The 25,578-nt window shown below is 34.8% G+C and overlaps 1 protein-coding gene across 17 annotated transcripts in view; it reads left to right on the forward strand.

The window, feature by feature from the left end:
- Positions 1-25,578, forward strand: part of LOC134271882 (uncharacterized) — a 44,086-nt gene that overhangs the window by 7,295 nt on the left and 11,213 nt on the right. For 2 of the 17 annotated variants that reach the window (XM_062754102.1, XM_062754098.1), the window contains 9 exons: positions 212-272; positions 776-841; positions 3,945-4,010; positions 5,231-5,296; positions 7,449-7,515; positions 7,689-8,596; positions 13,458-13,763; positions 15,645-16,148; positions 22,493-22,590. In XM_062754102.1, the coding sequence (XP_062610086.1) occupies positions 7,759-8,596; positions 13,458-13,763; positions 15,645-16,148; positions 22,493-22,590 (1,746 nt within the window). In that variant the 5' untranslated portion in view covers positions 212-272; positions 776-841; positions 3,945-4,010; ... (1 more) ...; positions 7,449-7,515; positions 7,689-7,758. Of the gene's footprint in view, positions 1-211; positions 273-775; positions 842-2,817; positions 2,884-3,944; positions 4,011-5,230; positions 5,297-7,448; positions 7,516-7,688; positions 8,597-13,457; positions 13,764-15,644; positions 16,149-22,492; positions 22,591-25,578 lie in introns of all 17 variants that reach the window. The other 15 variants (XM_062754105.1, XM_062754106.1, XM_062754099.1 and 12 more) reach the window with 12 other exon arrangements.

Genomic DNA, 25,578 nt, shown 5'->3' on the forward strand with positions numbered 1-25,578 from the left:
ATAATCTAGAATATATATATATACCATTCAATAACATTAGGTTTTCAAGACACTTGTTTTGACAGGTCTCCCACACTGACAGCTTCTACAGGATGAAGATTAGCTCCTCCATTAATTTACCAGTATTGCATGATCACCGTGTCTACCAAGAACTTTAACAGTGAACTGCATTAGTTGGCAATTCTTAATTTGTTTGCGTTAATTTTGACAGCTTCTATAGGATGTAATGTACAACGTGTGAAAAGATTACCAGGATAATTATCATTATACAGGTATTCATTTTTACCTTTATATACAACAGGTTTGTGACAGTTTTCAGGTAGTTTGTTCAAATCATGACCCCCCGGGTTAGGGCGGGGCCAAAATTGCCGACCAAACTTTTACTTAGAAATATATAGGAAAATTGTTTAAAAATCTTCTTCTCAAGAATGACAAAGCCATAATACATCATATTTATATGGAAGCATGCTCAGGTAGTGTAGAATCAAGTTTGTTCAAATCATGACCCCCGGGGGTAGGCCGGGGCCAAAATGGCCGACCAATCTTTTACATAGAAATATATAGGAAAATTGTTTAAAAATCTTCTTATCAAGAAATTAAAAAAATGTATTACAGTTTTGAGAGTATCAGACTAATTTTATAAACAATAAGTAATTACGGCTTCATGAAACATTTCCGTGAATAATCTAAAATATACCATACAATAACATTAGTCTTTTAAGACATTGAAGCTATACAGAAATATTTATTCATTGTACTGAGTTTATTTTGACAGGTCTCCCAGGATGTGCTGTTTAACTATGTAAAGCTAAAGAAGAGGAAGAAATCACCATTTTGACAGGTTAAACTAATGCCTAAATTTAGTTTTTAGCTCACCTGAGCTGAAGGCTCAAGTGAGCTCTTCTGATCGCATTTTGTCCGGCGTCCGTCTGTCTGTAAACTTTTCACATTTTCAACTTCTTGTCAAGAACCACTGGGCCAATTTCAAGAAAACTTGCCACAAAGCATCCTTTGATGAAGGGTATTCAAATTTGTTCAAATGAAAGGCCGAGCCCTCTTCCGAGGGGAGATAATTATGAATTAGGGAAAAATTAATTGCATCTTTTAAAAATCTTCTTCTCCAAAACCATTGGGCCAGGAAAGATTTGAAGGGTATGGAAAAAAAGCATCAATAATTTGGCATAATCGATTAAAATCTTATAATCGAAATTTTGAACTTTAATGAAATTAATATAGAAAAGTTAAAACTTATTCAGATTTCTGCAGACTTTTACAAAAAAACATTTACTTACACAAAATATTCAAAAATAATAACTGAAATTTCTTTTTTTAAAAGTGGAAAATAATATTTTGTTTACTTTAAAACAATATAGGACTATTGAAACAGAATGGGAATTTATTATAATTTTTTTTTTACAAAGCCCATGCAGTGGGTATTTTACTGATATTAGTCCCACCTTTCATTTAATACATGTATCTATTTCTTAAAATTAGTTTTAATTAGTTAAAGTTGCAAGTTTTGAAAGTAATTATTCAGAAGTTAGACTTGCATTTATGATTATAATTACGTTTAAAGATTGACTAGACTAATTATGTTTTCCTTTCTATAGTAAAACATTGCAATATTACCGTTTCCTGGTATTAGTCTAACCCCATATTTAATCATGGCGGTAAAAGTATCAACAAGGTACAAAATCCTTCCATGTTTTCAACATTCATCACTACTTTTATGCTCTTTGCACTTGGATTTGGGAATAAATTTAAAGTATGACAATTTTATTTTTTGTTAGCGATGTCGGCGACATTTATTTTTAATCGATTAGTAGCATCGAAGAGCTTCTAACGACCGACAATCGATTGTCGGCGACAATCGTTCCATCACTAGGAAAGATGAAACTCAGGTTGAAGCATCCTCATGTAGTGTAGATTTAAATTTGTTCAAATGATGACCCACAGGGGTAGGACGGGGCCACAATGGCTTATCAAAGTTTTACATAGGAATATATAGGAAAAATCTTTGAAATCTTCTTCTCTAGAACCACTGGGCCAGGAAAGATGAAACTCAAGAGGAAGCATTCTCAGGTAGTGTAGATTCAAATCATGACCGCCAGGGGTAGGGCGGGGCCACAATTGACGATTAAAGTTTTACATAGGAATGAATACATTGGAAAATCAAATTTTTTAAAACTCTTCTTTTTAAGAACTATAAAGCCATGATTGGTCATATCTTTATGTAAGCATCCTTACGTAGTGTTGATTCAAGTTTGTTCAAGTCATGAATGTGAAGTAGGGGGTGGGTAGGGTGGGCCACAATTGGAAATCTATAAATATCAAGGAATTTTTTTCCCCAAGAACAGAAAAGCAATGTTTAATCATATAGATATGGAGGCGTCCTCAGGTAGTACAAAGTCATACTGGTTCAAATGAGGGCTACCACGGTTAGGGCTGGGCCACAATGGGGGGGGGGGGGTCAAAATGAATAAATAGGGAAAAAATCATCTGCTCAAAAACAGTAAAGGCATTTTTTGTATGGAAGCATCATTGGGTAGTTGGTAGTTTAAAATTTCAGACCCCCGTCTATAACTACTCCATGCTGAAGTGATTTCTGCTTTTATTTCCTAGCCATAGTGCTCAGGTGAGCAATGTGGCCCATGGGCCTCTTGTTTAATATTACGGGTTGGTATTTTAAAGACTTGACAAAATTCAGGTCTACATTTCCATGAATAATCTAAAATATACCATACAATAACATTAGTCTTTTAAGACATTGAAGCTATACAGAAATATTTACTCATTGTACTGAGTTTATTTTGACAGGTCTCCCAGGATGTTCTGTTTAACTATGTAAAGCTAAAGAAGAGGAAGAAATCACCATTTTGACATGTTTAACTAATGTCTTAATTTAGTTTTTTAGCTCACCTGAGCCGAAGGCTCAAGTGAGCTTTTCTGATCACATTTTGTCTGTTGTCTGTCTGTCTGTAAACTTTTCACATTTTCGACTTCTTCTCAAGAACCGCTGGGCCAATTTCAACCAAACTTGTCACAAAGCATCCTTGGGTAAATTTGTTCAAAGAATTCAAATTTGTTCAAATGAAGGGCCACGCTCCCATTCAAGGGGAGATAATTGGGAATTAGGAAAAAACTTGGTGGGATGTTTTGAAAATCTTCTTCTTATTTAAGAACCACTGTGCCAGAAAAAATGAAACTTATGTGGAAACATCCTCAGGTAGTGTAAATTCAAGTTTGTTCAAATCATGACCTCCAGAGGTAGCGCGTGGCCACAATTGGCCGATCAAAGTTTTACATAGAAATATCTAGGAAAATTCTTTAAAAATCTTCTTCTCAAGAATGACAAAGCCATAATTCATCATATTAATATTGAAGCATCCTCAGGTAATGTAGATTCCATTTTCTTCAAATCATGACCCCTGGGGGTATGGAAGGGTCACAATGGTCGACCAAAGTTTTACATAGAAATATATAGGAAAATTCTTTAAAAATCTTCTTCTCAAGAATAGCAAAGCCATAATTGATCATATTCATATGGAAGCATCCTAAGGTTGTGCAGATTCAAGTTTGTTCAAATCATGACCATCTGGGGTAAGGCAGGGCCACAATGGCCGAGCAAACTTTTGCATAGAAATATATAGGAAAATTTTCATCTTCTCAAGAATAGCAAAGCATGATTGGTCAAGGGACTACTTTTGGATTTAAACATTTCAATAATAAACCAGTTTCTGTTTTTACCTAGCCATGTGCTCAGGTGAGTGATGTAGCCCATGGTCCTCTTGTTTTATATGTGGGTTGGTATTTTAAAGACTTGACAAAATTCAGGTCTACATTTCCATGAATAATCTAAAATATACCATACAATAACATTAATCTTTTAAGACATTGAAGCTATACAGAAATATTTACTCATTGTACTGTGTTTATTTTGACAGGTCTCCCAGGATGTGCTGTTTTACTATGTAAAGCTAAAGAAGAGGAAGAAATCACCATTTTAACAGGTTTAACTAATGCCTAAATTTAGTTTTTTAGCTCACCTGAGCCGAAGGCTCAAGTGAGCTTTTCTGATTACATTCTGCCCGGTATCCGTCTGTCTGTCTGTCTGTAAACTTTTCACATTTTCGACTTCTTCTCCAAGAAAGCCAATTTTAACCAAACTTGCCACAAAGCATCCTTGGGTAAAGGGAATTTAAATTTCTTCAAATGAAGGGTCACGCCCTCATTCAAGGGGAGATAATTGGGAATTAGGAAAAAAAAATGTGTTATTTTTAAGTTTGTTCAAATTGGTGGAAAAAATGCTAAAGAAAAGGAAGAAATCACCATGACAAAGTTTTACATAAAATTTTTTATATAGGAAAATTCTTTCAATCAATTCTTTATGAATGACAATTTTTAAAAATCTTCTTCTTATTTAAGATCCACTGTGCCAGAAAAGATGAAACTTATGGGGAAACATCCTCAGGTAGTGTAGATTCAAGTTTGTTCAAATCATGACCTCAAAGGTGCTACATAAAGAGGTAGGGCAAATGGCCATCAAAATCATATTGAATTGTTATTAAATTGGCCGATCAAAGTTTTACATAGAAATATCTAGGAGAATTCTTTAAAAATCTTCTTCTCAAGAATGACAAAGCCATAATTCATCATATTAATATTGAAGCATCCTCAGGTAATGTAAATTCCATTTTCTTCAAATCATGACCCCTGGGGGTATGGAAGGGTCACAATGGCCGACCAAAGTTTTACATAGAAATATATAGGAAAATTCCTTAAAAATCTTCTTCTCAAGAATAGCAAAGCCATAATTGATCATATTCATATAGAAGCATCCTAAGGTTGTGCCGATTCAAGTTTGTTTAAATCATGACCCCGGGGGATAAGGCGGGCCACAATGGCAAACCAAAGGTTTACATAGAAATATATAGGAAAATTCTCATCTTCTCAAGAATAGCAAAGCCCTGATTGGTCATGGGACTACTTTTGGATTTAAACTTTTCAATAAAAAAACAATTTCTATTTTTTCCTAGCCATGTGCTCAGGTGAGCGATGTGGCCCATGGGCCTCTTTTTTAATATGACGGGTTGGTATTTTAAAGACTTGACAAAATTCAGGTCTACATTTCCATGAATAATCTAAAATATACCATACAATAACATTAATCTTTTAAGACATTGAAGCTATGCAGAAATATTTACTCATTGTACTGTGTTTATTTTGACAGGTCTCCCAGGATGTGCTGTTTAACTATGTAAAGCTAAAGAAGAGGAAGAAATCACCATTTTGACAGGTTTAACTAATGCCTAAATTTAGTTTTTTAGCTCACCTGAGCCGAAGGCTCAAGTGAGCTCTTCTGATCACATTTTGTCTGGCGTCTGTCTGTCTGTAAACTTTTCACATTTTCAACTTCTTGTCAAGAACCACTGGGCCAATTTCAAGCAAACTTGCCAGTGGCACAAAGCATTCTTTGATGAAGGGTATTCAATTTGTTCAAATGGAAGGCCAAGTCCTCTTCGAAGGGGAGATAATTATGAATTAGGGAAAAATTAATTGCATCTTTTAAAAATCTTCTTCTCCAAAACCATTGGGCCATGAAAGATGAAACTCATGTTGAAGCATCCTCATGTAGTGTAGATTTAAGTTTGTTCAAATGATGACCCATGGGGGTAGGGCGGGGCAACAATGGCTTATCAAAGTTTTACATAGGAATATATAGGAAAAATCTTTGAAAATCTTCTTCTCCAGAACCACTGGGCCAGGAAAGATGAAACTCAAGTGGAAGCATCCTCAGGTAGTGTAGATTCAAGTTTGTTCAAATCATGACCCCCAGTGGTAGGGCGGGGCCACAATTGACGATTAAAGCTTTACATAGGAATAAATACATTGGAAAATCAAATTTTTTAAAACTCTTCTTTTTAAGAACTATAAAGCCATGATTGGTCATATTTTTATATAAGCATCCGTAGTGTTGATTCAAGTTTGTTCAAGTCATGAATGTGAAGTAGGGGTAGGGTAGGGTGGGCCACAATTGGAAATCTATAAATATCAAGGAATTTTTTTTCCCAAGAACAGAAAAGCAATCTTTAGTCATATAGATATGGGGGCATCCTCAGGTAGTACAAAGTCATACTGGTTCAAATGAGGGCTACCACGGTTTGGGCTGGGCCACAATGGGGAGGGCGGGGGGGGGGTCAAATGAATAAGTAGGGAAAAATCATCTGCTCAAAAACAGTAATGGAATTTGTTGTATGAAAGCATCATGGGGTATTAAGTAGTTTAAAATTTCAGACCCCCCCCAACCCTAAACTACTCAATACTGAAGTGATTTCTGCTATTATTTCCTAGCCAGTGTGCTCAGGTGAGCGATGTGGCCCATGGGCCTCTTGTTATAACTGTGTTAAAGGTACTTGGACACAGATTTGAAATTAATATTTTCTCTATAATATTATGACTTATATATTTTAATAGCATTTCACACAAAAATTAATTAAAAATCTTATCTCATTTAAAAGTTATTAAAACTTTTTTGGCGGGTTTGATTGACACATCCTTGCACGTTCACAAATCTTAACTTTATTCTTAATCCTTAGAAAAAGTGGCAATCCTGATGTGTATTAATGAAAAAATATTAATACTATAATCCAGAAAATTCAGAGTAGACATGTTCTAAAGCAAAACAAACACACAATATATTGTCAGTCCGTGCAGTTGTGGTGAACAGACTTTGGCGATTTAATGCACTCGATGAATCGTAAACATCAAACAATAACATGTTTACAAAAACCTGTGTACATAACACGAGTGTGATCAATTCGCAAAACTCTGTACACAACGGAATGGCGATACTTGTGAAGTAGTTCTGCTTTCTAACATTTCAACTCTGAATAAAATTATTCTTCTTGATTTAAGTTTTAATATTTCTCATTAATACACATCAGGATTGCCACTTTTCCTAAGGATTAAGAATAAAGTTAAGATTTGTGAAAGTGCAAGGATGTGTCAATCAAACCCGCCAAAAAATTTAAAATTTTAATAACTTTTAAATGAAATAAGATTTTTAATTAATTTTTGTGTGAAATGCTATTAAAATATATAATTTGTGATATTATACAGAAATATACAGAAAATATTAACTTCAAATCTGTGTCCAAGTACCTTTAAAGTACACAGTAATCATACCTATCTATAGAGTCTTGTAGTTACTGTAGAACTTTTCTATCTAACACTTTATTGTAATAACTATGAATTAGTAATGGTAAGAATGCAGATTTTATCATGATTTTTCTTCTGTAAATTACAAAGTTTACACACTGAATTGTAGATACAATATCATAGAATGTCAGGTTTTAAATGATTTTATGTTAACATCTATAAAAACATAAATTGTTTTCCAGTATGTCACAATTTATATGTTTGTTAATTTATAAATATTGCTTTGTTAGACAGGTTTAATTGAGAACACTTGGAGGCACCTACGAATAGAGACAAAGCATTGAGAAGCCAGTGTCAAGATATTTATGTTTGTCTGGTAATTCTATTTAATTGTTTAAACACTGTATAATTACTTAGAACCAAAACATATAAAGATATAAGTTCTGAAAACCAAGACATTTTAAATGAGTACATTATAAAGAGAGTCCTGTTATTGATGTAGATAACTATAACACAGTGTTGTAATTTACAGAGAGATCTCCCTGACTGAAATCCACACAGGATTATAAAGTCACAGGATAAAGAAGTGTGGTGTCAGTGATGTATAGACTGGTGTTACAGAAATCTGTCACCGTGTCTGGTGTTAGTGGGTGTAAACACATTACCCTCGTGTCATCAGACCGGGTCTGGATCTGTGATGATAAAGGCAATCTCATCTTAACAAACACGAGAGGTGACATTCTAGATCAAGTGACAGGTTTAAGTCTATATGGTGATGGAGTACATACTGTGACTCAAAATGGTGATGTGATTTATATAGACAGACACCGTAACATCATAAAACGATCTAAAGATAAAGTAAAGACCACAGTGATACCGAACACAGCACCATGGTTACCACAGTGTGTCTACAGCTCCCCCTCCACTGGAGACCTGCTGGTCGGGATAAATAATCCTTATACAGGGACAGGCCAGGTAAACCGTTACACCAACACAGGACAACACATACAGACCATACAGCACGACAACACAGGTCAGAGACTGTATAGTGAACCTGGATACATCACAGAGAACCGCAATGGAGATGTTATTGTGTCTGACTTTCGTGGTATTGGTGTTGGTGCTGTAGTGGTGACAGACAGTAGAGGGAGACATCGCTTCACCTACACAGGTCACCCATCAGGATCAGGACTATATCCATGGGGAATCTGTACTGACGCGCTGTCACACATCCTGCTGTGTGATCCTAACACCCACACAGTACATATCATTGATAAAGATGGTAACTACGTGACACAGATAGATACAGAACAACACGGGATACACACACCGTACGGCCTGAGTTATGATGACATCACCCGCTCTATCTGGGTAGGATCAACATACACTAACACAGTGAACATCTACAGACTTATCTATGGAGGGGATAATCTGACTGGTAAGTTATACTGAAGTATTATTATATGTTTGTTTACAATGTGTAGTGTGTACAATATATTATAGTCATTGTTTTGTATTTAATTATAAGACATTAAGGTTTAACCATACTGATAGTTTTAAGTGTAATTACATTACATGGTTAATTGAATTCTAACTTGTGTTATGTTACAAGAAATATTTTTATGAAATATTATTAATTGATAAGTTGTCAAATTAATTATGATTTGGTTTTCAATAGTTATACTTTTGATTTAATAAGAGTTATTTTAGTGTGTACTTAGTCATGTTAGTTGTTAACTTTGTTGTCTGTGACAAACAATTCCTGAATTTGTACAGATTCTCTAATGATTGTAAACATGGTTAAATAACTCTCACTGATTCTGTCTTCTATTTGGGTTGACATGATATTTTTATATTCCTCTGCTAGATGGTTTGTAGGTTAAATTTATAGATCACTACAAATGTCAGGAAATGGAAAAATGGTTGTAAAATTGGTGTGGGGTTCATGTCTGTTGGAGGGGGAAGGGGGGAGGTAATGTTATAGACCTTATCATTAGATGATACAAATGTATATACTTTGAATACATCATACAATGCATTCAAACAAGTTTAATCACATTGACTACAAACATTTCGTACAGTATTGACAGTGAGATATAGACACCATTGATCATGTTGATATTAACCCAGCTCTGTCTAGGAATGTTGTGTATTTCTGTAGCAGGTGTTCAGTAAATCTACACTGTGTACTGGGGGGTGACATTTTACATGTATATTACATGGAGATTTTATGGTTAAAATGAAACCATTGTCAGAATTTGAGAGTCATATCAGTGTACACCCCCCCCCCTCTTGTCCACACAAACACACACACAAGATGTTTTTGGGGTAGGTTTGGGTGGGAAGGAGGTGTCTCACTTTATCATGCTATGTAATCTTTTCTTTTAGTTCTGTATTAGTGGCAATTTTTATGCGCCCAGATCAAAAGATCTGTTTATTGTTTATTATGCCCCCGTAAGCAAAGTTTCAGGGGTATATAGTTTTTGTTGTATCCTCTGTCTGTCTGTCTCTCTGTTTGTCTGTTTGTCCGCAAAAACTTTAACCTTGCCCATAACTTTTGATTTAGTGGAGCTATGACTTTCATATTTCACATGTATATTCCTTGGGACAAGACCTTTTTGGGTACAACCAAATTTGACCTTTTGACCATGACCTTCGTGTTTGACTCACTTTTACATGAAAATTATAAACTTACTTTGGCCATATCTTTTTAACAGTAGATACCAGAACATTTATACCTCACATATGTAATCTTTGTTAAAAAAACCTTTCATTGAATACAAACAACCTTGAGCCTTTGACCTTGACCTTGTAGATTTCTATACTTGTGAAAAAACTTTAACCTTGGCCAGAACTTTTGAACGTAAGGGTAGGGCTTTCAAACTTCGTATGTGTAATCCTTGTGAGAAGACCCTTCATTGGTTACCAAGAACTTTGACCCTTTGACCTTGACCTTTGAGACTGACATACTTTAAATTTTTTTTAAAAACCTTGACCGTAACTTTTAAAGGGATAGGTCTAGTGTTTCATACTTTACATATTTAATTCTTGTGACAAGACCTTTCAATTGATAATAAGAACTTTGACCTTGACCTTAGAGTTTGACCTACTTTTAAAAAAATTAACCTTCGTCATAACTTCTGAACGGTTAGGGCTACGGCTTCCATACTCTACATAAATATTTTATTTGGCAAGACCTTTCATTTGATACCAATTACATTGACCTTTTGACCTTGAACTTGGAGATTTTTGTACTTATTGAAAAAACTTTAATTGTTTATTTGTTATTGTTATTGTCCTGTCTGTTTGTCTGTTTATCCGCTTGTCTCTTTGTCTGTTTGTCTGCAAACATTAACCTTTGTCATAACTTTTGAACCATGAACGAAAGAGACTACATATTTGGTATGCATACTCCACTAATTAAACTCTTTCAAATGACACCAAGGTCAATGACCTTGTGACCTTGACTGTGACCTATATGCTTAAGGTATGTTTTTTAATTTTTTGCCGCTAGGCACATAGAGTTTCACAAACACATCTTGTGTTTTTAGCTCACCTGTCCATTGTCTGTTGTTATCGTTGTTGTCCCCCAGGGGGTAGGGTGGGGCCAAAATGGCCAATTAAAGTTTTACATAGGAATATATAGGAAAAATCTTCTTAAGAACCATTGGGCCAGGAAAGATGAAACTCAATTGGAATTATCCTCAGGTAGTGTAGATTCATAATTGTTCAAATCATGACCCCTGGGGATAGGGTGGGGCTAAAATGGCCGATCAAAGTTTTACATAGGAATATATAGGAAAAATCTTTAAAAATCTTCTTCTCAAGAACCACTGGGCCAGAAAAAATGAAACTTATGTGGAATCATACTCAGGTAGTAAAGATTCAAGTTTGTTCAAATTATTACCCCCAGGGGTAGGGTGGGACCAAAATGGCCGATCAAAGTTTTACAACGGAATATATAGGAAAAATCTTTAAAAATCTTCTTCTCAAAAACCACTGGGTCAGGAATGATGACACACATGTGGAATCATACTCAGGTAATAAAGATTCAAGTTTGTTCAAATCATGACCCCGGGGGTAGAGTGGGGCCAAAATTGCCAATTAAAGTTTTACATAGGAATATATAGGAAAATCTTCTTCTCCTCAGGTAGTGAAAATTCAAGTTTGTTCAAATCATGACCCCTGGGGGTAGGGTGGAGCCAAAATGGTCGATCAAACATGACAAAGTTTTACATATGAATATATAGGATAAACTTTTAAAAATCTTCTTCTAAAGAACCACTGGGCCAGGAAAGATAAAACTCATGTAGATTCATACTCAGGTAGTATAGATATAAGTTTGTTCAAATCATGACCCCCAGGGGTAGGGTGGGGCCAAAATGGCTGATCAAAGTTTTACATAGGAATATATAGGAAAATTCTTCTTCTCAAGAACCACTGGGCCAGGAAAGATGAAACTCATGTGGAATCATCGTCAGGTAGTAGATTCAAGGTTGTTTAAATCATGACCCCCGGGGGTAGGGTGGGGCCAAAATGGCCGATATAGGAATATATAGGAAAAATCTTTAAAAATCTTCTTCTCAAGAACCACTGGGCCAGGAAAGATGAAACTTTAAGATTCAAGTTTGTTCTCAAATTATTACCCCCAGGGGTAGGATGGGGCCAAAATGGCCGATCAAAGTTTTACATAGGAAAATTATAAGATAAATCTTTAAAAATCTTCTTTTCAAGTTCTTCAAAGCCATGATTAGTAATATATGTATGCAATCATCCTCAGGTAGTGTAGATTCAAGTTTGTTCAAATTATGACCCCCTGGGATGTTTAAATTCAAATCTCTCCCCCCCCCCCCCAACCTCAGTAAACTTTCAGATCTGATCTGATATGTGCTTTTTCTTAGCCGATGTGCTCAGGTGAGTGCTGTGGCCCCTGGACCTCTTGTTGTATTTACACAATGCATTATGTTTAAAAGTGAATAATTCTCAGGAACAAAAATGAAAGAAAGCAAGGAAATGTGATGTGATGTGGCCCCTGGGCCTCTTGTTAAAACTTCTTAAGGTTGGTAAGATGACACATAGTTAGTTTTTTATTAGCTCACCTAAGCCAAAGGCTCAAGTGAGCTTCTCTGATCAAATTTTGTCTGTCTGTCTAGCTGTCTCTCTGTAAACTGCATGCTCACATTTTTGACTTCTTCTCAAGAACCATTGGGTCAATTTTAACAAAGCTTCATACAAAGCATCCTTGATTGATTGGGAATTCAAATTGTCGAAATGAAGGGCCAAATCCCCTTACAAAGGGATATAATCAAGAAAAGATGAAAGTAGGGTAGGTCATTAAAAAATATTCCTCATAAGAACCACTTTGCCAGAAAAACTGAAACTTATATGGAAGCATCCTGGGGTAATGTAGATTCTAAATTATTAAAACCATGACCTTTGGGGTAGGATGGGGTCACAATAGGGAATTCAAGTTTTATATAGAAATATATAGGAAACATCTTTAAAAGACTTCTTCTCAAGAACCACCGGGCCAAAAAAGCTGAAACTTATGTAGAGGCATTCTTGGGTAGTGTAGATTCTAAATTGTTAAAACCATGACCCCTTGGGGATAGGGTGGAACTACAATAGGGATTCCAAGTTTTACATTGAAATATGTAGGAAAATTTTAAAAATCTTCTTCTTAAGAACCACTGGGCCAGTAAAGCTGAAACCTATGTGGAAGCATCCTGGGGTAGTGTTGATTCTAAATTGTTCAAATCATGACCCTCGGGAGGGAGAGGATATGACCTCCGTCAGGTCACCTCGTGGGTAAGGTCTCAGGTCCCTATTTCACCAAGTTGACCTCAAAAGGGGTAATTAATTGTATATTACAAGAGTGGATTTCTGGTTTTAAAAAAAGGCGTCTACAAAGTTAGTCAGGTGAGTCATGTGGCCCATGGACCTCTTGTGTCTCCAGTAAAAGACATAACTATTTTTCTGAGCACTACAAAAATAGTATTACATGTATTTATGTTTGTAAACTTTATACAGTGGAATTAATTTTATTTACAAGAAATGATTCATTTCAATCCTTGTTCTTAGCCCATGAGGTAAATCATATGACCAAAGCAAAATAATCAGATAATATTCTGGATCTGATTTCAGAAAATACGATAGAAAGATAAGATATAAAAATAACAGATCTAGAGTAACATATTTTTTTCTGGTACAACTGTAAAGTGCATTAAAACAAAAATTCAAATTCTGCTTCATGTGTGTGTTCTGATGTCCATTCTGAGAACATTCTGTTTTTGTTATAGATCCAGACAGTGATGATATAAATAAAGTGGATGAGTTGAAGAAGTTTCTGAGGAAGGAAAAGACAACTGTTTCTCATGCCAGAGGAATAATTGTTGGATGTGCTGAGGCTGGAAAAACAACGCTACTGAAGCGATTAAGAGGGCAAAGTCAAAATGTCAGCAAAGCTCCAAAGTCATCCAGGGGACTAACAACACTGCTGAAGAGATTAAGAGGAAAACTTCAAAATGTCAGTGAAGTTACTGAGTCCACCAGGGGACTGGAAGTCCATCATCATCTCTTTATTGTTAGAGATGGAGTTTTAGAGGGTAAAAATAATTTCTGACACATATTCAAAGGACAAATGAAAAAGACAAGCCACTTTTCAAATAGAAATACCCATTTGAGTTTTTGTATGAAACACAGTTTTAAAGAAACTATTCATGAAGATATCTTCATCAAACTTCATACACAAATACAAGTGTTATGTTGCCTTACAAATGAAGCCAGGGCAAGGCATTCATGTCCGATGAACATATTTTTAGTTCTTATTATGTTTAATCTAGAGCAGCCAACCATAGAGCTGGAAAATATTTAATCATCATATAATAGATAGTTGGAATTTTACCAAGTCCAAGGGGCATAACTCTGTCAAAAGAAACTTGACCTAGATATTTATATGATCAATCTGTATACCAACAATTCATTTCAGTATGTGCAATGGTTGTGAAGAAAATGAAGGAAACTTAGACCGGCTGACAGACCGACCAACTTACAGACAGCAGCAAACCAATATACCCTCGATTCTTCGAAGGGAGACATTAAAAAAATTTATTGTTGAAGTTATGAACACATATATATATATATATATATATATATATATATATATATATATATATATATATATATAAATTTAAGTTAAAATCAATAGGCTGTTTGTTCTCTATCCTCAAATATGAAAAAAGAGATAAGACCTAAAAAAATTATAATTTGGTTTTCAGGCTCATCTGCAGTTAATTTAACAATGTGCATTACCCATTTTTATCTTCAAATGTTTTCCATGCTAGAACTCGATCAATAACGTGATCAGAGATGGCTCCCTGAACCTCAGAACTCGGACGTCAGCAAGATTTGCAGATTTCATGTAATATGGGTAAACCAAAGACTGAGGGATTTGACAATGTTTAATAAAAATCATTAGCACTATTTATTGTGCTGAAACACTTAAGCAATTGACCAGCATCACTGTTGGGTTCTGAAAGTTTAACACATCTCGTTTTAGGATGACATCGTTTCATTATATGAATTATTGGGATGTAGACGTAGAAGATGCAATAGAAAAGAGAAAGAAGCAGGAGATAGATTATTTTGATATCTAAACTCGATGCTAAAACACTGTGGACTTGATGCTAAGACACGGTTGACTTAAAATTTAGTTTTGAAGTTATATCTTTTTAAAATAAATCCCGCATCTGATTTTTATGAGATAAAAAGAAAACAATGTCTCCCTCATGCATTTATTATGCCCCACTTTGAAGAAGAGAGGGCATATTGCTTTGCTGCTGTCTGTCGGTAAGTCGGTCTGTCAGTCCACTTAGCTTCCGTTCGTTTTCTTCGCAACCATAGCACATACTGAAATGAAATTTGGTATACAGGTATATCACATGAATATCTACGTCAAGATCTGTTTTGGGAATGATCACACCTTTTCTGACAGAGTTATACCCCTTTGAATTAGAAAAATTCCGTTCATTTTCTTCACAACCGTTGTACATACTTTGAAATGAAATTTTGTATACAGATTTATCATATTAATATCTAGATCAAGTTCTGTTTTGGGATAAATCGCGCCATTTTTAACAGAATTATTCCCCTTAAACTTAGAAAAATTTCAATCATTTGCAGTTTTCATTCATTTTCTTTACAATCATTGCACATACTGAAATGAAATTTAGTATACAGATTTATCAGATAAAGATCTTGGTCAAGTTCTGTTTTGGTTATGATCGCACCATTTTTGACAGAGTTATGCCCTTTTAGACTTTGAAAAATTTCAATTTAGGGGAGAGGGGGGCATAAGTGTTTTACAAATATCTCTTGTTCTTATAAAAACAGGGCTGAGAACCAAGTTATAATTTTTTTGCCAAAATAATTAATCTATGATGTGCTAAATGAAAACAGAACTAAATAACAGCATTCCTCTTTTTCAGTGGCCGATGATGACTCACCATTCAAGGCATTTATCAGAATAAATGCTGCAGATTTGAAACCAGACCCAAGCAGTAGTGCTGTTGCCAGCTCTGATGCAAATGAAAAAGAAAATTTGGAAGTAGGAAGTACTGATAAAAGCACTGAAGTAGTTTATAGCCGAGAGGAAAAGAAAGAAGAGAATGTGGAAATGTCTAGTTCACCCACGGAGGGCACAGAAGAAGAAAGTACTGTAGAGGTAATGGCCAGTCTTATCTCCTCAGAAGCTCCAGCTATGGTGAAAGAGGAAATTTTTCAGAAAATCTTGTCTGAAAAAGAGAAGTTACCAACAGTAAGCATGCTGGATTTTGCTGGCCAGTTAGCATATTATGCCTGCCACCAAATTTATGTAACACCAAAGGCCTTCTTTATCCTTGTGTTGGACATGACTAAGAAGTTTGAGGATGTTGTCAGTAAAGAGAAAGATAACCAAGAAGGATCAATCTTCTCAGTGTGGACATACAAAGGTAAGGCACTTGTAAAATGATAAATTTTAGCTCCTCTGAGCTAAAGATTCAAAGAGCTAATGCTATTGCCATTGGTTCTGTGTGCGGCATGCATTGTACAGTGTGCATAAACCTTTTTAGAATACTTGCCATAACTCAAGAATCCCTTAGTCAATTATTTTCAAATTTGTCACAAAATATCCTTGGCCTGAAAGCTCCCTTCTTAAAAAAGAAAAAAACACTGGGTCATGATCCTTAGGCAAGGGGAGATAATTAGAAAAATATGAAACAAAAGTACTGATGAATCCAATTTTGAAGATTAAAATTTGCACATGGAATTAACATCGGGCAAACAGCATGGTCTCAAGGTCACTTCAACATTGACAAAAAAATAACATTAATTTTAATATTATAAGATGTTGATATTTGCTTACTATAGGGACTACACAGGAAAAAGAGGCTCACATGGAATTCATGTCATTATCTTATTATTTAAAAATAATACGAAAATCATGTAAAAATTTTTCATGCGAATTTCATGTGAGAAACTTTAAACGATATTCACGTAATTTTTTCGTAGAACTTTCATGTGAGGTTTCTTAATTTGAATAATAATTATGTGATATGCGCTTTAAGTAAAATTCATATGAAAATTATGTAAAAATCACTTATAGTTTTCATATATAAATTTCAAATGTCTCATAAGTCGTCTTTTTCATGCTAACAATTTATATAAAATTTATGTGAGTCACTTTTGCATGTGATAGGATCATCAAATTTTGTCAGTTGATGAATCTAAGGACCTCATATCATGTATGACTCAAAAGTAGGTCAAGTTGACTTTCTATTTGAATATTGTGGCCATTCTTTTTCAAAATGATTTAGAGGCATATTTTGAACGTCGCCCACGTGGCGCAGTGGTTAGAACATCTGCTCTAGAGTCGTGAAGTAAGGAGTTAATCCTTACATCACGGGTTCGAATCCCACTGTGGGACGTGGAGACTGGTCCTTCGGATGAGACTGTATCAACCGAGGCCCCGTGTCGCATTAGATGCAGGCACGAAAAAGATCCTTCACTGCTCAAAGGCCCTGAGTGCTGAGCATAGGACAAAATTTGTAGCCCTCCACCGGCAAGTGGTGGCATCTCCATATGAGTGAAAAATTCTCGAGAGGGACGTTAAACAACATACAATCAATCAATCATATTTTGAACAATTTCAGGCATATGCTCATTAAACTTTTTTAGTTGATGCATCATAGGCAGGGTTGTGGATAACCACTAACTCACTTGCAAAAGCAGATAAAATTTACTGTTGGCGATTAGATTTTTTTTTGAAAAGAACTTCAATGAAGATTAATTCTTTTTATAAATTCAATATATTATAAAAGGTTTTCATCTTTTTAAAAGGAATGAAGTAACCTATTTTTAACATTTGCAATTTTAAACAGAATCATTAATTTTGCGAAATTTTTTAATAATATGAAGTTTTTTGTGTCTTAGTCACAAATTCTTTTGTAAAACAGACTACTGGTTGCCCACATGACATGGAATTTTTTCACTGGAACATAATCACATTTCAATTTTACTTTGTATGAACTTTCATTTTCTAAACAAACGCTCTATTAACCTTGATTATTTGTATGGCATGCAAGCATATTCGTCAAACATGTACGTGACTTAGATCAAACATGGCGATTTATCGAAGCGGTGATAGGGAAAAGACCACTTATTGTTTTCCCATAGAACTCTATACAAACCTTTGGCCCTCTCAGTACTTTGCTATGAGAGTTTCAGAAAAATCCTTTGCATCATTTAAAACTTCCCTCTAAGCCCTAATAAAAATAATGTATTGTTCCATGGCATTTATAGGTCAACATTGCAGTTATTTTCAACTTATAGTGGTCAGCAGTAAATAACACGCTACATCAAAAATCATTAAACTCTACAGTTATTGTATATAAAATATATACATGTATAATTATTATAATATATGTATGTGATCATGTGGTAGTGTTAGATACATGTACATGGCTTCCTGCTATCTTGTTCTAGTGATTTAACCCTTAAGATAAATTAGCAGTGGACTGTCAAGCCATCATGATATATATTTATTTTCTCCAAATCAGTTGTCGTAGAAATCAAATGCCGTAGTTACTGAAGGAAGATATGTAAAATTATGTTTAAAATTCAACTACCACATCTCCTACAGTTTGTATTGTTTTTCAAATAACTTTATAAAATAATAATTAGGGCCCCGCAAGGATTTGCGGGTGCCCTATAGTAATCACTCTGTCTGTCCGTCTGTCCGTCTGTCACTCTTCCGTCCACAAATTTTCTGTTTTTTTCTAATAGCTTTTTTTGTGGTTGCCCAATCAAGTTCAAATTTGGTATGGTAGTTCAGTAGGCAGAAATACATATTTTGATGCTAAGTTTGGTTCTCTATGTCTTCTGGTTTGGAGCTGGGGTGGTGGGGTAGATTCCTTAACTATGCATAAGAATGAATGGGCAACTTTTTTTTATGGTTGCCCAATTAAGTACAAATTTGGTATGGTAGTTCAGTAGGCAGAAATACATATTTTGATGCTAAGTTTGGTTCTCTATGTCCCCTGGTTTGGAGCTGGGGTGGTGGGGTAGATTCCTTAACTTTATATAAGAATGCATTGGCAAAGAGAGAAAACTGCTGAAGATGTTCCCATTGTAAACTGAATGCTGGCTATGAGTCCCTTGGGATTAATTAGCTTTCCTCCTGAAGAAAATCCAGAGCATTATCTTTATCTGTCACATTGAGATGAATTACCACCTCTGTCTGCAAAGACTGCAAATGAAGTTTTTGAAGTTAAGTCAATTTGGAATGCTATGAACACTCTGAAATGTGGATTTAAATATAAATTTTTATAATTTATTTTTGTTTAATAGTTATGATTTCATTAAATTCTGAAAACAAGAAATATATTAAAGAAGATTTTTTGATTTACTTTTTTTCACTTTATGTTAATTAATTTTTAAGGTTGTTGTATAAAAACCCATTAATACTGAAAAAGTTCTTATTGTAACTTTAGAAGAAAATGATGAGAGAGGTACAATTAATCCTTTGGGATTAATTATCTAGCCTGCTGCAGAAAATTTAGTAGGCTTTTCTTTATCTGTCTTTAAGATTAATGAAAACCTTTGTCTGCAACTGCTGTTTGCTTGAAGTTAAGGTCAAGCCTTCATGATATTTGCATTCATTGAAGGCTGGCATTCTATATAACACAAGCTTCATAATTGTTTAAATATACATTCAATGTTAAGTTGTTCTTTACTGCCTAATGTAAATACAAGGATATTATTTTCAGGTTTTTGAATATTCAGGAATTATCTTGAAATTTTAAGAATACAGTTGCTGTTGCTTATGCTTCGTACATTTTTTAATCATTTCGTAAGCTGCACCCTTTTAATTCTACCCAATGGCGGGGCCCTTGCTGACTGGTCAGTTTTCTAGTTATTTCATAAATTCTGTTAGAGTAGAGTAAAGACAAAAAAAAGTAATGAATAAGTTCTGATTCAACATTTTTTTAGCTCACCTGAGCCGAAGGCTCAAGTGAGCTTTTCTGATCACATTTTGTCCGTCGTCCGTCCGCCTGTCTGTCTGTCTGTCCGTCTGTAAACTTTTCACATTTTCTACTTCTTCTCAAGAACCACTGGGCCAATTTTGACCAAACTTGGCCCAAAGCATCCTTGGGTGAAGGGGAATTTAAATTGTTAAAATGAAGGGACATATCCCCTCGCAAGGGGAGATAATCAAGAAAAGACAAAAATAGGGTTGGGTCATTAAAAAATCTTCTTCTCAAGAACCACTGGGCCAGTAAAGCTGAAACTTATGTGGAAGCATCCTGGGGTAGTGTAGATTGTAAATTGTTCAAATAATGACCGCCGGGGGAATGGCGGGGCCACAATGGAGAATCAAAGTTTTATATAGAAATATATAGGAAAAATCTTTGAAAATCTTCTTCTCAAGAACCACTGGGCCAGAAATGTTGAAACTTATGTGGAAGCATCCTGGTATAGTGTAGATTATAAATTGTTCACATCATGACCCCCGGGAGAAGGGCGGGGCCACAATGGGGAATCAAAATTTTATATAGAAATATATAGGAATCTTTGAAAATCTTCTTCTCAAGAACCACTGGGCCAGAAAAGCTGAAACATATGTGGAAGCATCTTGGTATAATGTAGATTCTAAATTGGTATAATGTAGATTCTAAATTGTTCAAATAATGACCCACGGGGGAAGGGTGGGGCCACAATTGGGAATCAAAGTTTTAAATAGAAATATATAGGAAAAATCTTTGAAAATATTCTTCTCAAGAACCACTGGGCCAGAAAAGCTGAAACTTATGTGGAAGCATCTTGGTGTAATGTAGATTCTAAAATGTTCAAATCATGACCCCCGGGGGAAGGGCGGGGCCACATTGGGGTGTCAAAGTTTTATATAGAAATATATAGAAAAAATCTTTGAAAATCTTCTTCTCAAGAACCACTGGTCCAGAAAAGCTGAAACTTATGTGGAAGCATCCTGGTATAATGTAGATTCTAAATTTTTCAAATAATGACCCCCGGGGGAAGAGCGGGGCCACAATGGGGAATCAAAGTTTTATATAGAAATATATAGAAAAAATCTTTGAAAATCTTCTTCTCAAGAACCACTGGGCCAGAAAAAGTGAAGCTTATGTGGAAGCATTCTGGGGTAGTGTAAATTCTAAATTGTAGGAATCATGACCCCCGGGGGAGAGGCGGGGCCATTATAGGGAATCAAAGTTTTACATAGAAATATATAGGAAAAATCTTTGAAAATCTTCTTTTCAGGAACTACTGGGCCAAAAAAGCTGAAACATATGTGCCCATGGAAGGATCATGGGGTAGTGTAGATTTCAAAATGTCTAAATTATGATCAGTGGGGTAGGGTGGGAATGCATTATGTATAACAAGGGGGAAATCTGGTAAAGAACAGAATGGTCAAAGCTTCTCAGGTGAGCGATATGGCCTATGGGCCTCTTGTTTCATGGTTGTAAGTAAAAGGCTGTAGATCTTACTCTTATCAGACAAACCTGTTTGTTTTTAGCTTTACTGATCAGACACCGTAAAAGATTATGCAAAAGTAAGGTATCCGTCTTCTGTCCGTCTGTCTGTCTAGTTAGTTGTCTGTCCGTCTGTAAAAACATTTTCAAAACGCTACTCCTCCCTGAGGTTTTGGCTGATTACAGTATAACTTGGAACACGTGGACTGCACTATGATACATAATTCTTTATACAGGATTTTGATTTCGATGAATAGTGTTGCAATGTTTACTAAAGATAGAAATTTCTGTGAAATATTTTTAGAATGCTACTCCTCCTACAATTTTGGTCTGATTTCAATATAACATTGCACACATATAGATAGTGATGGAACGATTGTCGCCGACAATCGATTGTCGTTCGTTAGAAGCTGTTCGATGCTACTAATCGATTATAAAATAAATGTCCCCGACATCGCTAACAAAAAATAAAATTGTCATACTTTAATTTTATTACCAAATCCAAGTGCAAAGAGCATAAAAGTAGTGATGAATGTTGAAAACATGGAAGGATTCCGTGTCTTGTTGATACTTTAACCGCCATGATTAAATATGGGGTCAGACTAAAACCAGGAAACGGTGATATTGCCAGGTTTTACCATACAAAGGAAAATATAATTAGTCTAGTCAATCTTTAAACGTAATTATAATCAGAAATTCAAGTCTTACTTCTGGATAACTACTTTTAAAACTTGTAATTTTAACTAATTAAAGCTAATTTTAAGAAATAAATACATGTATTAAATGAAAGGTGGGACTAATATCAGTAAAATACCCATTGCATGCACTTTATAAAAAAAATAATTCCCATTCTGTTTTTAATAGTCCTATATTGTTTAAAGTAAACAAAATATTATTTTTCACTTTTTAAAAAAGAAATTTCAATTCACATTTTTGAATATTTTATGTAAGTAAAAGATTTTTTTGTAAAAGTCTGACAGAAATCTGAATAAGTTTTAAATTTTCTATATTAATTTCATTAAAGTTCTAAATTTCGATTATAATCGATTATTAATCGATTATGCCCAGCCGATTATTACCGATAATCGATTCTGATTTTTTTCCGATTCCCCATCACTACATATAGACAAAACACTTAGAAATATTCATTATATTTATTGCTGTTGCAAGAATTTAAAACAAAGTGCTACTTTTCTTTTCCGTTGCTATAAATACTAACCAGTAAAGCTACAGTCTCATTATAGAGTCTAGTTTTATTATTATGCTTTATTTGTTCCTTTAGTCTTGCATACCTTTGTTTCTTTTAGACTACTTGAAGTTTTGGATAACCTCAATCAAGACATTTGGAGGCAAAAAGGCACCACTGTTTCTTGTTGTCACACACACCGAGAAAAAATCTAAAGATGTAAGTATTCTGGCTTGTAGAAATGAGAATTATAAAGGAATAAACAGATCTCCAACCTATCGTAAGAATGAACAATTAAAGCCATACTGTAGATAACATAATTTTCGCGACACCTTATTTTCACGAGATAGTAGTTGACTTTTGATTAGCGAAACAAAATTTTCATGAATTGTGGTTATTGCTCTATATAATCTTAAGAAATGCTATTATACACGAGAATTAATTTTTGCCAAGCACACTGTCTCTCGTAATTACGCGAAAATAAAGTTTTCGCGAATAAAAAGTCATTTACAGTACTTAAGAAATACAAATTATAACAAGAAAAATGTATGGCCTATAGGGTTATAGGATTGGTTACAGTCTTTACAAAAGGAATTGGTTTCCATTTATGTCAATGACTATGGGCAAAATAGGTATAATAATTCATGTCTTTTACTGTAGAGGTACTTTTTTTCCACGGGGTCATAATTCCACGGAATCTCAATTTCTGTTTAACTGCGAGTAGAAAATTACTCAGATTTCCTAGACTGTTATTAATGCCTAACATTTATAAAAAGTACGCTTTGACAAATTTCCACGGAAAATTTGTGACCACATAGTGTTAATTAATACCACGCGAAAAATGTACTTCTACAGTATATTGTTGGCTTACCTGAGCTGAAAACTGAAGTGAGCTTTATGGATCACCCAAAACCTGAGAATGTTCATCAGTCTTTGTAATATTATTTTTTCTTTTTATAAAATTTCTTATTTTTTACTTCTTAAGTGTGTGCTTTGCACAAAGCATCTTTTGCTTTAGCATATTTCAAATTTTCAAACCCCCAGTTTTAATCATTTTAATAATGTGAGCTCAGTATGACCATGTTTTTTCCTTGAACAAAAATTGAAAGAAGAAGGTATGGTTTCCATACAAATTTTGCCCTGTGATTTTCTAAAAAATGAAACTGGTGTAAAAGTTGAAAACTCATGCTTTTTAAATGATTGAAATTCAATGCAGAAAAATTATACAAGTCATTTTCCAACGTGCTTTTAAATGCTTATTATCATGTCATGTGCATTTTCCTGAATTTTCTTAAAAAGTTGCAGAAGACACCAATTTTCAAAGTAATTTTTTTTCAGATAACATTGTTCACAAGCCTCGCCACAAAGATCTTGAGATATGTGATTTGTTATTAAATTTTGCACAAAATATCAAAAAATTGATGCAGGCGACGGCTGTGGACACTGTTTTCTAAGGGAAAATCACCCTTGAAATGTGCCATTTTGAGACTTTTTTTGAAAATAGAAAAATGCTTCACATTTATGACGCAATTTTTGCAGAATGGTAAACCTTCATGCCATATTCTTTCCTGATTTATCTGACTGAGTCATTTATTTAACTAATATTTAAACCAGTTTCAAAACTTTACCTTAACCCATACCTTGTTCTTTAACTTTATTCTGTTCTTATTCGGTCATCTGAGAAAACTCAGGTGACCTATTGTTATATGTTTTCGTCCGTCGTCGTGCATTTGTATGTTAACATTTGAACCTTTTCAGCTTCTTCTCTGCAACCACTGAACCAATTTTGATCAAATTGGGCACAAAGCATCAATGTTTGAAGGTGAACAAAAGTTGTAAATTTCATGATCCCTGCCCCCCCTGGCATGAGGGGTGGGGCCAAAACCACTAAAATTAATGCAATCTTTCATAATCTTCTTTTTTACTCCTGTACATCAAGCAGTCAAACTGTTTGCATGATTGTAATCAGCAATGAGTCATTTACCAAAATTGTGAAATTCATGGCCCTGGGTTCAAGGGTTCTAGACTTCTAGTGCTAGGGTGGGGCTAAATAAGCAGGTTGTGAAAATGAATTATTTCTTTGAAAATTTTCCTCACTGCTCCTGGGTATTAAATAAACCAACTAAGTACATAGTTATGATGAGCAAGAAGTCTACCAAAATTTTGAATTTTATGGCCCCAGGGTCTGGGGTTCTGGTGTTAGGGCGAGGCTCTATTGATTATATATAAAGTGAAAATACATGAATTCTTTGAAAATCTTCTTCTCTGCCCCTGGGTTTTAAATAAACTAATTAAGTACATAGTAATAATGAGCAAAAGTGCCTCTACCAAAATTTTGAATTTCAAGGCCCAAGGTCAGGGGTTCTGGTGTTAGGGCGAGGCTCTATTGATTATATTGTGAAAATACATGAATTCTTTGAAAATCTTTTTCTCTGCTCCTGGGTATCAAATAAACTAATTAAGTGCATAGTTACCATGAGCAACAGTGCCTCTACCAAAATTGTGAATTTTATGGCCCCAGGGTCAGGGGTTTTGGGGTTTAAGGGCAGGGCTCTATTGATTATATTGTGAATACATGAATTTTTTGAAAATCTTCTCTGCTCCTGGGTATTAAATTAACTAAGTGCATAGTTATCATGAGCAAGAGTGCCTCTACCTAAATTAAGAATTTTAGGCCCCAGGGTCATGGGGCTCTAGTGTAAGGGCGGGGCTATAAGTTGTATAGTGAAAATACATGAACTCTGTGAAAATTTTCTTCTCTGCTCCTAGAAATTTAATAAACTAACTAAGTACAAATTTATGATGAACAAAAGTGCTTCTTTCAAAATTGTGAATTTTATGGCCCCAGGGTCAGGGGTTCTGGTGTTATGGCGGGGCTCTATTGATTATATAGTGAAAATACATTGAATCTTTGAAAATGTTCTTCTCTGCTCCAGGGTATTAAGTAGATGAACTACCTTTATAGTTATGATGGACAATGGCCCTGATCTTCCAGAATTGTGAATTTCAAGGCCCAAGGTCAGGGGTACCATAGAGGGGGGTATACTTATATACTGATAATGAATTTATGGTTTGAAATCTTGCTCCTTGGTGTTAATCAAATAGCAAGGCCTAAGGGTTAGGGGTTCATATGTGGTAGGGCACTACTGATTTTTGCTGAAAATTACTGATTAGTTGAAATGCAATGTTCCCCTACCCTCTGTATGG

Source organism: Saccostrea cucullata, unplaced genomic scaffold (genome assembly GCF_032062105.1).
Source record: "Saccostrea cucullata isolate Sc308-1 unplaced genomic scaffold, CSIRO_AGI_Scuc_v1 ctg1462, whole genome shotgun sequence".
Classification (NCBI taxonomy): Eukaryota; Metazoa; Mollusca; class Bivalvia; order Ostreida; family Ostreidae; genus Saccostrea; species Saccostrea cuccullata.